The sequence below is a fragment of the Gekko japonicus genome, unplaced genomic scaffold, assembly GCF_001447785.1.
Source record: "Gekko japonicus isolate JY-2015 unplaced genomic scaffold, Gekko_japonicus_V1.1 scaffold2353, whole genome shotgun sequence".
Lineage (NCBI taxonomy): Eukaryota > Metazoa > Chordata > Lepidosauria > Squamata > Gekkonidae > Gekko > Gekko japonicus.
In genome coordinates, this window is record NW_015176522.1 from 4,928 (window position 1) to 19,818 (window position 14,891).

A 14,891-nucleotide genomic window follows, 5' to 3' on the forward strand; every position below is an offset into this window, starting at 1 on the left:
TGTCGCATTTCCTACCAGTTGGGGCCTGCAAGGAGTTTCGGGGGTGGGGATTTGGAGCCAACACGGTATAGTGGTTAAAGTGCTGGATTTGGATCTTGGAAATTCAGGTTCAGAGCCCCACTCCCGCCATGGAAGTTTGCTAGGGGACCTTGGGCCAGCTGCACACTCTCAGCCTAACCTACCTCACAGGGTTGTTGTGAGGATAAAATAGAGGAGAGGAGAACCGTGTTAGCCACTTTGTGTTCCTGTTGGGGTGAAAGGCAGGGAATAAAGTAAATTTGGAAGGCTCACAGTACACCCCCCCCCCAAATACATTGTCTAGGGTTGTCTCTGGTCTGTCCAGGATTTCTGTTTGCTGATTCTCAACTGCTCTTAACATGTATGCCTTCTAGAGTAGAGGTGTCGAATTCATTTGTTACGAGGGCTGGATTTGACATAAATGTCACTTTGTTGGGCTGGGCCATGTGTGCCATAAAACGTAATGCAAAGTACTGGGGATATAAACGGTATAAAGGACAGTAGCTGGTAAGCTCTGAGTTGTTGTATCCTCACTGCAAGGCCACATGGGCTGGGAGGGGGGTGCAAAGGCAAACCCATATGGGCAGGCTGGAGAGTCAGTGTTGCAGCACTGGGCAGACGCTCCCACGCTGCTTGACTGCTGCAGACGAGGTTGTTCCGTCATGCTGAAGCCACAATCGCCCACTCCCCCCCAAGCAGTCTCCTGTTCCCTCCCTCACACTAGTTGCTTGCAGGCTGCGTAAGAGCCCTGGACAGGCCAGTTCCAGCCCCCGGGCCTTATGTTTGACACCTCTGTTCGAGAGCATTCTCAGTCCTCACTAGGCTGATTTTTAACCCCTTCTTTTGGTTCGAGACCCGGGTTGCCGCATGACGGAGTGAGCTCCCGTCTCTAGTTCCAGCTCCTGCCAACCTAGCAGTTCGAAAGCAAGAAATTGCAAGTAGATAAATAGGTACTACTTCGGTGGGAAGGTAACAGCGTTCTGTGCGCCTTGGTGTTTAGTCATGCCAGTCACATGACCACGGAAAAACATCTTCAGACAGCGCTGGCTCTTTGGCTTTGAAACGGGGATGAGCACCGCAACCCTAGAGTCGGACTCGACTGGCTTTTGCGCAAGGGAACCTTGACCTTGACCTTTTTTGGTTCATATACAAAGTCCTGTTTCTCTGCGCCCCCGGGGAGTCTCTTCAATATGGACTTTGTTGGGGAGGTGATCCCATTTCGTGCTGCTTTCAGGATCCTAATAGTGGGCCAGCCTCTTTGACTCTGGTACTCTTTGACTGCCCTCCCCCCAACTGGAAGATGTTCTTGGGTTTTGATACAGCCACATCAAACCAACTGCGTTTCTGCAGGAGGGCACCCCCCATCCCCAGCAGAGTTTACTTAGCCGAGCTTCAGCACTTTGGGAAATTAAGGACTGCCCCAAAACAGCCTCTCGAGTCTGTGAATGTTCTAGTTTTACAGAGGTTTGGAATGGAACCCCCCCCCCCCAGAGTTGTGATTCTCTTCAAATCTGGGAAGCTCTGGCTCTGGAATCGGGTCTCATGTGCCGCCCAGCAGACAGCTCTGCGTCTGCCATTTAAAGTACAAGAATACCCCCGAGCCCTGAAAAGCTTGTTTGTTCATTGTTCCTCCCCGAGCATCCGTCCGAAGGGGTCAGAAGTTTGCCGCTCAGATAACACGGCTTGAAACTTTCCCGGGCAGTTCCTTGGACCCAGAGATCTCGCAGCCTTCGGTCTGTCGTCAGTCACATTTTTCTCTATCCTGCCCTTCCAAGATGCTCAGAGCAGTGTACAGGGGTCTGTCGTCTTCCCACTTTATTCTCACATTAGCCTTGTGAGGTAGATTCACGTGGGCAGCCATGTTGGTCTGAAGCAATTGAGCAAAGTTTGAATCCAGTGGCACCTTTAGGACCAGCACAGTTTAATTCTGGGTACAAGCTCTCATGCGCACGCACACTTCTTCATACACAGAATTAAACTTGGTTGGTCTTAAAAGGTGTCCCTGGACTCAGACTTTGTTCTTGTGAGGCAGGTTAGGCTGAGAGAAGAAGAGTTGATTTTCATACCCTGCTTTTCTCTACTGTAAGGAGTCTCAGAGCGTCTTACCATGGCCTTCCCTTTCTCTCCCCACAACAGACGCCTTGTGAGGCATGTGGGGCTGAGAGGGTTCTGAGAGAACTGTGACTGGCCCAAGGTCACCCAGCAGGCTTCCTGTGTAGGAGTGAGTGCGAGTGACTGTTTATCTTGTCGGGGACATTTGCATGCATCATGTAGGGGATTGGAACCAACGCTCCCTCTAAGCTGCGCAGTCTTGTGAGCCAAAATTCTACTTTGTGAGCGACTGGCATTAAAGTTGTGAGCGAGCGATTGGGCTACTGCATAAGTTAGTTTGCTCTGGAGCCCTCCTTCCTGAGCTAAGACAAAAATGTGTGAGCCGGAGGCTAAAATCCTATGAGCTAGCTCACACTAACTCAGCTTAGAGGGAACACTGATTGGAACCCAAGCCTCCCAGACCCTCGTCCAACATTCTGCTCATTGGTACATTGCCAGGAGTCGGAGCAGGGGCCATAACTCAGTGACAGAGCACACGTTCGTCTGTTTGTTTCGATTTATATCCCTCCCTATGCCCAAGCGGACTCAGGGCAGGTCGCTGCAATAAATTACAATCAACGAACAGCTGGAGAAATAAATATTAAACAGTAAAAACAGTTAAAAGGTAGGCATTACGACAGTTGCATATTCAGCAATCCTAATAGCTGGGAACAATTGGGCTGCGGTTGAGCCGGAGAGATCTTATTAACAGCAGCATAACATTAAGGTACTGCAACGGGGAGGCCAGTTTCTGGACGCCCACCTGCTCAACCAAAGGCCTGGTGGAAGAGCTCTTATTTGCAGGCCCTTCAAAACTGTAATAGGTCCCGCAGGGCCCCGGATCTCAATCGGGAGCATGTTCCACGAGGCCGGGGCTAGGGGAGGCTACGTGGACATCCCTCGGGCTGAGACAACCAGCAAATGAGGATCCACGGAGCAGAAGGCTCTCCAGGGCACATCTGGGGAGAGGCGGTTCCTTAGGTATGTCGGTCCCAGGCCACATAGAGCTTTAAAGGTCGTCACCAGTGTAGGACAAGGGGAAAAGAATGTGATTCCTGAATGTGATTTCTGACACTCTTTCCTTGATGTATATTGATTGACAGCTTTTTTCTTACCCTCTTTCCTTGATGTATATTGACAGCTGTCACTGTGCCTTTAAAAGTTTAATCAGAATAGATCCAGATCTTGGTATGTGACCCAGAATCTTCTGATTAGAGAAATATATATATATATATAACTGCATTTTTTGTATAAGGAGCCATATTAAGCAAAAGTATTACAAGAAGCCTTTGGAGAAGGAATTAGGATGCAATAAGAATGGAATGCTATTTAGAAGTTGCGAGGCTGCTGAGAGCGAAGTTTAATGTGATTCACAGCCCTTATCGGCTAGCTCTCCACATGTGAGCCCAGGAAGGGACCCAGTGCTCTCTAATGTTCCCAGTGTTCTGAAGACAAGATAAGCAAGTGTAATTACTGACACCACTGGGAGATGCGCTGAGTCAAATGATGCTTGTATGATGTTAACTGCTTGGTACCAGTTAGAGACTCTTTAATGTGTAAACTATATGTGATGTCATTTGGGGTATGAGACCTTCTGTCCTTTCTGGTTATTGTCAGCTAGCTGCCATGTTTTGCTTGCTCCCTTCTCTGACCCTGGCTCTACAGCGCATGCCTCATAGCTTGCTTGCTGCTCTGCCCACTTGCCGTATACAGAGATAGGGAGACCGTGAGAACCAGTGCTGCCAGACTGCCAGACTGAGTTATCTGTCTGACCTTCTTGCGTTCCACCGCTGGTGTGAATATTTCGGCTCTCATGGGGCACTGAGACTCTCCCGCTTATTATGTAACCTACCGCCGGGAGAATTCCCGCGCGCATGCTCGGATTTCATTTGCTTAGCCATTTGCCTCATCCTGCTATATGTAGGGATGTTTCCACCCTATCGTCATTCCTAACAATAGCCCTGTGGACATGGTAACAGACCTGTGGTCTAATAAAGCATAACACTTCCCTGGAAACGTGTGTGGAGATTTACTTGCTGTTGAACCTGACAGTTATGGCAGAATACAGTTTTGGAATGGCTGAAGTGCTACGGTACTCAGCCCTGTACTCCCTGTTTTAAATGCATTAGATATTCATCTAACTCGTTGGACTCCGACTGGGTGATTCCAATCCGGCTAAGGGGCCACGCAGGCACGGATTTGTGTATCATCAGTGTAATGTATTCAAAGCTGCCTTGAATGCATGTCTGTATTGTGAAACACCTAATTGGGAAGCTATGTTAAGCTTCGTCTTGGGCAGGGATTCAAGCCCAAGACAAATGTGTCCAATCACGTTCAAACAAACTGTAAGCGGGAACAAAGGTGATTGGTTGTTATACGCTCAATCGTATTGGTTGATACATGTACAGTAGGCGTGGCTATATTAGCCGGGAATTGTTTAAAAGCAGAGCAGCTGCAATGGAAAAGCTGTTCTGGCTATCAGATGTTGTACCGTGTTGGAGAAGTATTCGAGTTGAAGAATAAAGTTGTGTTCTTGCTGAAATCACTCTCCGACTATTTGTTAAGCACAGGACTTAACAACCAGCACCTTGAAACAAATCCGGTACTTGATTCATAGCCAGTGCAATTGGCGAAGCACCGGCTGAATGCGCGCCCGCACAGACATGTTCTGGAGGCATGATGTCTCGCACTTGGGTCCCCAGCATCTCCCATTAAAACCCTAGAGCCCTGCTGGAACCCTTGGGAGTGTTTTCTCTCAAAACAGATGACAGTCTGCTATAGACAGCCTTTTGGCCCAAGCGGGGGTGGGGGGGTGGGGGTGGGCAGCTTCACGTGTTTCTGTGTTACTCTACGTGGGCTTCCTTGTATGTGCCCACATGGTTGTTTGTTAAGAATGGGGCAATTGTTTTCACAGGGCGCTGCTCACGGAAGCAGCTTTTTAAAAAAGCACCACTTGGGAAGTTCTGCCCGAAGCAAATCCTAGCGTGTTTGCGGATGGGTGTGCTGCTTCTATATATTTCCCCCTCCCTCTGGGATCTTTGTTTTGGTGAAAGGTCGTTTGCCCTGGGGTGGATGATTCATATGCTTTTGGAGCGGGGCTTGTACATTCTCTGCCTGTTGGCACCTGTTCAGTTATCTTGGATTTCTTCCTGGAGCAGCAGAAGATTCCCATTGGCAAGTTTTTTGGTCCAAGGAGTTGACGGCCAAATAAAACCATGCAGGGGAAAAAACAAACAAACATGCTCTAGAAGTTCTTGCTGGACCTTGGACTGTAGGGTGGGGGGTGCCATAACTACATGGGTCCCCTTACGTAAAAAACCTTTTGCACCAGGAAAATGACCTTGTCCTAGTTGGGAGTCCAGCAGAAAACACTGGTGTGAGATTGGATGTGGAGTTCAGTTTTTGGAGAACGTGTTTTTGTTTGGTGTAGTGGTTAAGTGCGTGGACTCTAATCTGGGAGAACCGGGTTTGATTCCGCACTCCTCCACATGGCAGCTGCTGGATGACCTTGGGCAAGCTGCAGTTCTGATAAGAGCTGTTCTTGAAAAAGAGCAGTTTCTGTCAAGAGCTCTCTCAGCCCCACCTCCCTCACAGGGTGTCTGTTGTGGGGAGGGGAAGGGAAAGGAGTTTGTAAGCCGCTCTGAGACACCTTTGGGTAGTGAAGGGTGGGGTATAAATCCAGTCTCCTCTTCTCTTCTTCTTCTTTGGTAAAAGCAAGTTGTTAGACCCGGTTGTGAGCCATCTGCTTGAAAGTGGGAGTAAGGATGTGAAAGGGGCGGCTGAATAAAGTTTTCCAGGCAGGATGACTCGTCTCTCCCAGGATTTGCAAAATCAGAATAATTAAGGCAAAAAGTAATAAGAAATGGCAGGATTATGCATGATAAGAGATGCTGGGCAAGTCTGTGCAATTGTATGCTTGTGGTCGGATTCGTTTTCCCAGGGCACAGAACCTGGATTAGCTCAATACAATGTTGTAATTGCTTAAACGCTGGGTATGTACAGCCCCGGTTATAGTTTTAATCTCCCTGAAGTGTTGGCTTTCCGTATGCAGGGAGATAACTGGGGGGCGGGGTGGGGACACCACCACGATTTTGCATTCAAACCTGCCACGCTTAGCCCACCCTTGCAGCCTGAAGTTCTGCAGCCCTTGTGGCTTCCCGGCAGCCCGAAGAGCTTTGAGCGGGTGAAAAAGTGGCCGAGAGTCCTCCGTCCCTGTGGCCCTCCTCAGGCCGTTGTGTGGGACCGTGGCTCGTGGGCTGCCACATTTCTCCTGCTCCAGGTTGCTCCCTCCTTGTGGCAAACGAGTCCTGTGAAAATCCACGACGGCCTTTGCCTAGGACTGGGGTGGCGACGACTCACCCTACTTCTCCAGCCAGTTTGGTGTAGTGGTTAAGTGCGCAGACTCTAATCTGGGAGAACCGGGTTTGATTCTCCGCTCCTCCACTTGCACCTGGCTGGATGACCTTGGGCAAGCCACAGTTCTGATAAGAGCTGTCCTTGAAAAAGAGCAGTTTGTGTCAGAGTTCTCTCAGCCCCACCCACCTCACAGGGTGTCTATTGTGGGGAGGGGAAGGGAAAGGACTCCTCCTCCTCCTCCTCCTCCTCCGCAGTTCGTGGCTCAGCTTTTGGGCTTCCTGATCAGCGTGGTGAGCTCCATCTTCTGCGGCCACCTGGGAAAAGCCGAATTGGACTCCGTGACCCTCGCTGTCTCCGTATGTATAGACTGACCGCCTTTAAAAATGTTATGATTTGAACCCGAGAATGTCATCTGTACGCACTCCTGTTGAGTCAGGGCGGCTGGCGGTCTTTAGAAACATAAAACACACCAAGGATTTGAATGATTGTTTTGGACGGACGTGTATCATTCTAATCCAGTTCTTGCCTCCTCCGTCTGCCGCCACGGCTTTCTGACCTCCTCCAAAGCCCCCACCCAGCCCTTCTTGGCCCTGCATGGGATATTTGCACATTTTTAGTTCCCTGCCCTCATTGGTTAGCCCACCTCTCAAATTTGTGGCCATCTCGTGTGTGTGAGCCTTGACCAGATCGACCTTCCTGGAGAGGAACGGCTGCGCTGATGGCTCCTAAACATGTTGCGACCCACCATTTGCAGTTGGAATGTTTGTGAGCATTCTGTGTTGTCATGTTATCTGTTGATGTAGGGGGATGTGCCACAGAGAGATGGTGATCAGAATATTAGTATTAAACATGCGACTGGAACAACCTGCTGCTGCCAAGAAATGTGTTGCACCAAGCATTTGGCCAAATTCAGTTGCTGCTGGAAGATGCTTAAGCTAGGGCTTTGGTGGACCTCCAGGTGATGGCATTTCTGAGCCCACTGAAAGACCTCTGAGTATATGCCTTGGCACGGGCCCTTATCTAATTGCTTCTGGCACAATGAACAGGTTGCCAGTGCAGACAATCTGGAGTTGGACAGGAATCCCTCCAAAGGCTTCTTTTTCAGCTAGAGCTTTAGCTGCCCAGCGGGAGGGTGGGGCTGGGAAGGAGCTCCCTTCTGGGGGCTGCCTCCTCCAGCACCTCTGGCTCAGTCCTTCCCAGGTTCTCACGAGGCAGTCTCCAAGAGTCCCAGAAAGTCATTTCCGGGCCGTGTTCCTTTCCCGCCCCCTAACCCATGGCTTCCTCTCTCCGGATGCCCGTCCTTCTAGGTCATTAATGTGATTGGGATCTCGATTGGCACCGGGCTGGCATCGGTGTGCGACACCCTCATGTCCCAGGTACTGTGGGCCTTTTATCCTTGATTGCGGGGTTGGGGGGAGGGGAGAGACAAGATGTGGTGTTTTGCTGCTCTGGGGCTTGGTGCTTTTAGTTACAGCTGCGCTGTGACTATTTAAAGGCCTCGGTGACTTATCAGGGCCTGAAGGTGGGTGGAAGTCCCCAGGTCTCCGTGGGTCACTGGGGTTGGGGGGGCAACACTCTGTGCATGCACAGAGGCCTGATGTAACTTCCAGGCATCCCAGTTGCGGGAGGGCAGTGTGCAGGACGCTGGGATTAATTTTGCCCCTGAGGCCAGCCTTGAATTTCCCCCTCCTTGGTAGCCAAGTTCGGCTGATTTGTGTGGAATCCGCGGCCTGACTCCCCCGTTTTCCGTCTCGCTCAGACCTACGGGAGCCGGAACGTCAAGCGGGTGGGGACCATCCTCCAGCGGGGCATCCTCATCCTGCTCCTCTTCTGCTTCCCTTGCTGGGCTGTCTTCATCAACACCGAGCGGATCCTGCTGCTCTTCGGGCAAGACCCCGAAGTCTCCAGGTCAGGCCTCCTGTGGCCGACGGGCGCTCTCTCCGGCCCTCTGGCCCCCCCGAGGTGCCAGGGTCCTCCTGGGGGCGGCGGATTTGATCCTCGGCAGAGTTAGCAGGACTGAACCCTCTTCCCCTTCTCTGTGCGTTTTGTGCTGGTTTCCTGTTGCTTTCCGAATTGCTTTCAAGTTCCTAGTCCCTGTGAGGCGTTCCGAATGCAGAGATGTGAGGAAGGGTGAAAATTCCCTGCTGAGGCATGCAGATTCGGGACTGTAAAATCAGAGTTCTATGGCCTTGTGTGAATTAAACAACTTTGTTGAGTCAATTTGGATTCTCATGACAGAAGGACGGAAGGCCATGTTTGAGGCCACCGGTCTCCCCTCCCTCCTCAGTTTTGGAGTTTTCATCGGGCACTGCCCTCGCCCTTTCAAAGCTATCCTCATAACCGGAACAGCTAGAAACGTGTCCTTTTTTCAACAAATGAATGTTGAGATTGCGTCTCACGCAGCCCCGTCGGTACGTCTAGCCCGAGCCCATCAGATCATGGAAGCTAAGCAAGACTGGCCACAGCTAGTATTTGGAAGGGCAAGGAATACCAGGGTCATGATGCAGAGGGAGGCAATGGCAAACCACCTAGTGGTGCATAATGCTGAAAGAGCTAGAACTTGTGGCTGCCAGACAATCTTAGGATCTCCTGGCTATTCTACCCACCTCAGCCCCCTTTTTTTCCTTTACCTGTTCCTTACCTTCGGGCCTTCTCTCCCTGTCTGCTCCCCATGCCTGGAGTAGCAGCTCCCTCTGCCTGTTGAGACCCCTCAAATCCTTCCTCAGGACCACAACTTCCTTCAAGTGGGAAGGGAGAAAATCAGCCATTTCCTAACTTCTTAATGAAGAACAGTCTTTGGTTGGAAGAGCGAGCCAGAACCCTTTTAGCGGCCGAGATGGAACCTCCCTATGCAAGAGCAGTCTCCCTCTGAGTACCATCTATGTGGCGTGGACAGTGGGAAGGGTGGCCCTCATGTCGCTGCTGTGCTTGTGACCTTTCAGAGGTGTCCAGCTGTCTCTGGACTAGACAGTCTGCTGGGCTTGACGGGTGCTATGAGTCTGATTCAGCCCTGCCTCAGCCGACAAGTAACATTTCTGTTCTGTTGTCTTGCAGGCTAACTCAGGTTTACGTCATGGTATTTATCCCTGCTCTTCCGGTAAGTTCTCTCCCCCCACCGACCCCCGGTTTTGGGGTTTTGAAATCGGCTGCCCAGGGAAGTCCTGGGAGAGATGTTTGCTGGCGTCTGGTGTTTCTGCGGCCTCCTGAATGGCTTAGAGGGCCTGTCAGGGAGAAACTGCAGCGTACGCAGTTTTAAATTGCCTGTGTTTTGCTGAAGAAGAGTACCTTAAGGAGTCTCACTTAGAATCACCTTCCCTTCCTCTCCCCACCACAGGCCCCTTGTGAGGCGGGGGGGGGGGCTGAGACAGTCCCGAGAGAGCGGTGGGAAGTGGGGAATCAGACCTGGTTCTCCAGATTAGAGTCTGCTGCTCTCAGGGCTATTTTTGGGCAGGAACGCACAGGAACGGAGTTCCGGTTGGCTCCCGAGTTGGCCACGCCCAGCAGGAACTCATTAGCATAATAGGCCACACCCAACAGCAGAAACTCATTAGGATTGGCTACATTAGGGGTGTGTGGCCTAACGTGCAAAGGAGTTCCTGCTACAAAAAAAGCCCTGGGTTTTGAAGACAAACAAGGTAAACAGAATAACAAGCAAAAGGTGGTTGTGGCTGGATAACCACACTTCTGGTAACATGGGGGTGCGGCCTAATATGCTAATGAGCTGTGCTGTCAGGGGTGTGGCCTAATACTCTAATGTGTTTCTGCGGTTGGGTGTGGCCTATTATGCTAATGAGTTCCTGCTGGGCTTTTTCTACAAAAAGAGCCCTGACAACTACACCATGCTCAGGATTTGGAGCAACGTTCTCGCACATCTTTTGTGCAGGTCACTGGCTGGGCCTGCCTGGCCTCAATGGCAAATAATGGCAGCCTCACCAGATAAGAATTTGCCCCACGAGCCACGAAGTCCTGGCCGTGGGCCTGCATCAGAGCCAATGTGCGCACGCCTCCAGTCTTGTGGGTTGACGGCCCCCCCCCCCCCTGAGCCTTCCCTCCTGGCTGTGTGTTTTGTGAGGGACAATCAGTTGAGATGAGCCGGTCGCATTTCAGGAGTTCTGTTGGCGTCAGAGCGGGCCTGTTGCTCTTGGAGACTCCGCCCGCTTCCTTAAAGGGATCCCCCCCCACACTTCTTCCCAAAAGCATTTAAAGTGATCCTTCAAATAGTTTTGAGAAGAAGCGGGGGTGGGGGTGGCAGCACAGGCCCCTCTCCCTCCCTCCTGCAAGATTGAAAGGGCCCTCCAGCTGATCGGTGGGCCACGTGCTCCCCACCAATCAGCTGAAGAGCTCTTTAAATCAGAGGTGTCGAACTCATTTGTTACGAGGGCCGGATCTGACATGAATGTCTCTTTGTCGGGCCGGGTCATGTAATGCCGTTTGCCGGAGACATAAGCTGTATAAAGGACAGCAGCTGGTAAGCTCCTGAGTTGTTGTATCCTCACTGCAAGGCCTCACGGGCTGGGCTGGGGATGCAAAGAAAAACCTGGATGGGCGGACTGGAGAGCCAGCGGCGCAGCACTGGGCAGACGCTCCCATAATGTTTGACTGCTGCAGACAAGGTTGTTTCCAGCCATGCTGAAGCCACAATCCCCCAATCCCCGCCCCCCCCCCGAGTAGTCTCCTGTTCCCTCCTTGCACTAGTAGCTCGCGGGCCACATAAGAGCCCTGGATGGGCTGGTTCCGCCCCCCGGACCTTATGTTTGACACCCCTGCTTTAAATCTTGGCAGGAGGGGAGGGAGAGGGGTGCATGCCAGTCCAATGTTCCCTCTAAGCTGTGGAGTCTTGTGAGAGAGAAAATTCTACTTTGTGAGCTGCTGGCATTAAAATTTTGAGCAGGCAATTTGGCTGCCGCATAAGTCAGTTTGCTCTGGAGCCCTCCTTCCTGAGCTGAGGCAAAAATGTGTGAGCTGGCGGCTAGAAAACGGCGCGCTAGCTCACACTAACTCAGCTTAGAGGGAACGTTGCATGATGCCACCCCCCTTCGTTATGGCAAATAATGGCAGCCTCACCAGATAAAAATCTGCTCCACAAGCCACGAAGTCCTGGCTGTGGGCCTGCGTCAGAGCCAACGTGGCACACGCCTCCAGTCTTGTGCCATCTCAGGGTTGACGTGGGCAGGGCTCTTTTGGTAGAAAAAGACCAGCAGGAACTCGTTAGCATAATAGGCCACACCCAACAGCAGGAACTCATTAGCCTATTAGGCCACACCCCTGATGGCATAGCTCATTAGCTTATAAGGCCACACCCCCACGTTACCAGAAGTGTGCTCATTCAGCCACACCCACCTTTTGCTTCTTCTGGTTACCTTGTTTGTGGTCAAAACCCAGAGCCTTTTTTTGTAGCAGGAACTCCTTTGCATATTAGGCCACACACCCCTAATGTAGCCAATCCTAATGAGTTTCTGCTGTTGGGTGTGGCCTGTTATGCTAATATGTGTGTGTGTGTGTCACTGCCTCCTTGTCAGAGTTGTGTGGCTTGGTGTTTAAGTGACTGGTTGGCTGAGGGGTTGAGGGGAGCAGGTGAGCTCTGTCACAGGGAAGCTACCAAACCCTACTGGGCAGTCGGGGCATCTGCTGAGAAACAGCCACACTTTGGTACCACCTAGACAGCGTGGCCTCCTCAGAAGGGGGGCCTGGCGGCTGACCGTCTTACCTGAGCCGTACGGGCCCAGTGGAAGCTGCGCGAGGGTCTCTCCACGGTGCCGTTCTCCCCTACGGAGGAGCGCACTGAGGCCGTTGTCAAACCTAAGAAAGGTTAAAGAGGTTGGGGCTCTTGAGCTTTGAGAAACAACGACTGAGGGGTGACATGAGAGGGATTTGCAAAATTATGCATGAGATAGAGAAGGTAGAGAAAGAAGTCCTTTTCTCCCTTTCTCACAACGCTGGGCGCTCCATGAAATCGATGAGCAGAAGGCTTAGAACGGATAAAAGGAAGTCCTTCTTCACCCAAAGAGTGATTAACATGTGGAATTCACTGCTGCAGGTAGAGATGGTGGCCACTGCTCCCTCTAAGCTTTGTGAGCTCCTGGCATTCAAGTTGTGACCAAGCGATTTGGCTACTGCATAAATCAGTTTGCTCTGGAGCCACCCTTCCTGAGAGGAGACAAAAATGTGTGAGCTGGAGGCTAAAAAACCATGAGCTAGCTCACACTAACTCAGTTTAGAGGGAACAGTGATGGCGGCCACAAGCCTAGGCAGCTTCATGAGGGGGTTAGAGAAACACATGGAGCAGAGGTCCATCAGTGGCTATTAGCCACAACGTGTGGATGGAACACACTGTCTGGGGCAGTGATGCTCTGTGTTCTTGGTGCTTGGGTGGGGCACAGTGGGAGGGCTTCTGGAGTTCTGGCCCCCCTGGTGGGCTTCCTGGTGGCACCTGGCACTTTTGGCCACTGTGTGACACACAGTATTGGATTGGATGGGCCATTGGCCTGATCCAACATGGCTTCTCTTATGTTTTTATGTTCTAATTTTGGTTTGCTTTTCGGCAGGCAGCATTCATCTACCAGTTGCAGACTAGATATTTGCAAAGCCAGGTATGGTCTCCGTCTGCCGGTGCGGGGAGATGATGCTGAAGGGGTCTGGGGGTGGGGAGCATACCTGAACCAGCATTCGGGGTGGGGTGGGGGCGCCACATGGGAGGGGCCTGTCAGTGGAAGACTTGGGCTTTAAATTATTCATGGATATGCCAGGTGCTGATGAGTCTGTAAGAGAAGTGGCTGTTCAGTTTGGCTGAGAGACAAACCTCAGCCAGGGACAAGGACAGAGTTTCCTAGAATCTGATAGATGAGGCACACCTTTCTTTCCCCTTCCCTCACATTGAAAAATTGGAGGCATGCTTCCGTCTTCCAACTGAAAAGACTAACTTTTTATGGAGTGTACATTGTTTGTATTTGGAGTATCGAACCTCTGTGTCTCTGCATGAGTTACTGAGCCGTGGCTCATGCAGAGACATGATGGGCAGCCTCCTCGGAGAGGAAAGAGATTTTGCTGCGTGGGGAGTACTGTGACTGTGGTGTTCTACCATACTGAGTGCACAGATGTGGCAGAAGGTCTGAGAAGAACGAAACAAGGCTAGGGGAGCAACTCATTCAGAGAGACAGTGGGTTGGCTCTTTTGGGCACAGTGCTCAATGAGAAGCTGGAGTTTTCATCCGGACATCTGTGTCCTGATTGGAGGTTGGATACATTTCACTGGAGCTTTTAAAAAATAGTTAGTAGTCAAGAAGCCTATGAAGGGATCGATCTGGAAAGCAGTGTCGGAGGGGTATCAAGTCACGTCCTGTACTGACAGTGGCTAAAAATAACCATGGACTGTGTCAGGTTTTCAGTCTGAAATAATTCAGATGAGTTTCCAAAGTGGTAGATAAAAGAGCGGCAGAGTGACTTGATCAGAGGCTTATTGTGGGCAGCCAGCTAGGCAGAGAGGGGTCCTTGTAGCTTCCAGTGGGCTCTGGCCTTGCAGCCTAACACCATATAGCATATTCAGCAGCCAGATACTGTCGGGTCGGGGGGAGAAGAAGAAAAGCAGACATGAGGCTTCTCAGATGCCGCCAAATGCCCCCAAAGGGGTCAGTCCAGAAATTATTCCTCCCGTTGGGGTGGCCATGCAGAACTGGCTGTCTGCCCGAGTCACGGGAGATGTGGCGTGGCCTCCCCTCTGGGCTGTGTCACTTGTGGATGCTTCCCCTTTGTCTTTCGGCACCCCAGGCGATCCTCCTGCCCCAGGTGGTGACGGGAGTGGCAGCCAACGTCTTGAACGTGATCATGAACGTGATCTTCCTTTACACCTTCAAGCTGGGCGTACTGTAAGTAGAAGGGCTTCCTGTAGCTTCTTTTCCTGCCCGAGCTTGGGGTGGGTGGGGCCGTTCTCCCGGAATCCGTTGGCCAAACCTGCACAGCTTCTTTGATGCAGGCGGGGAGGCACTGTGGATTCCGTCCCTCGCCAGTGCCTCTCCCGGACGATAGCGTTCAGCTCTTCTGCTCTGTCTAGACTTATCTCTGCGTGCCCCGCTTAGCTTCATTTTTTTCACAGTTCTGCTTGTGCCTCTCGTGCTTGCTGAGAGAACTGCATGTGAAATGACACCTCCCTCCTTAGTTGTCTCTTTTCTATACTAAAAAGTCCAAGGCTCTTCAGCCTCTCCTCACAGGGAAGGCTCTCCAGCCGCCTAATCATCTCGGTTGCCCGGCTCTAGACTTTTCCCAGCTTTGCAGTGTCCTTTTAGAGATACAGGGAACAGAACTGTACACAGTGTTCCAAATGAGGCCGCACCACAGATCTATACAGGGGCGTTACAATATCCGCAGGGCCTGCAAGACGGAGCTCTTCCGCCAGGCGTACGAGTAGGAGCCGCCGCCGCCACTATCCTACCA

General features: G+C 51.5%; 1 protein-coding gene across 1 annotated transcript in view; it reads left to right on the forward strand.

The window, feature by feature from the left end:
• Window positions 1-6,719: 6,719 nt before the first annotated feature.
• Window positions 6,720-14,891, forward strand: part of LOC107124025 (multidrug and toxin extrusion protein 2-like) — a gene marked incomplete at its 5' end in the record, with an annotated part of 27,064 nt that continues 18,892 nt past the window's right edge. The window contains 6 exons of the mRNA XM_015427410.1: window positions 6,720-6,821; window positions 7,773-7,841; window positions 8,225-8,373; window positions 9,520-9,562; window positions 13,011-13,055; window positions 14,229-14,326. Coding sequence (XP_015282896.1) covers window positions 6,720-6,821; window positions 7,773-7,841; window positions 8,225-8,373; window positions 9,520-9,562; window positions 13,011-13,055; window positions 14,229-14,326 — 506 coding nt within the window. The remainder of the gene's footprint in view (window positions 6,822-7,772; window positions 7,842-8,224; window positions 8,374-9,519; window positions 9,563-13,010; window positions 13,056-14,228; window positions 14,327-14,891) is intronic.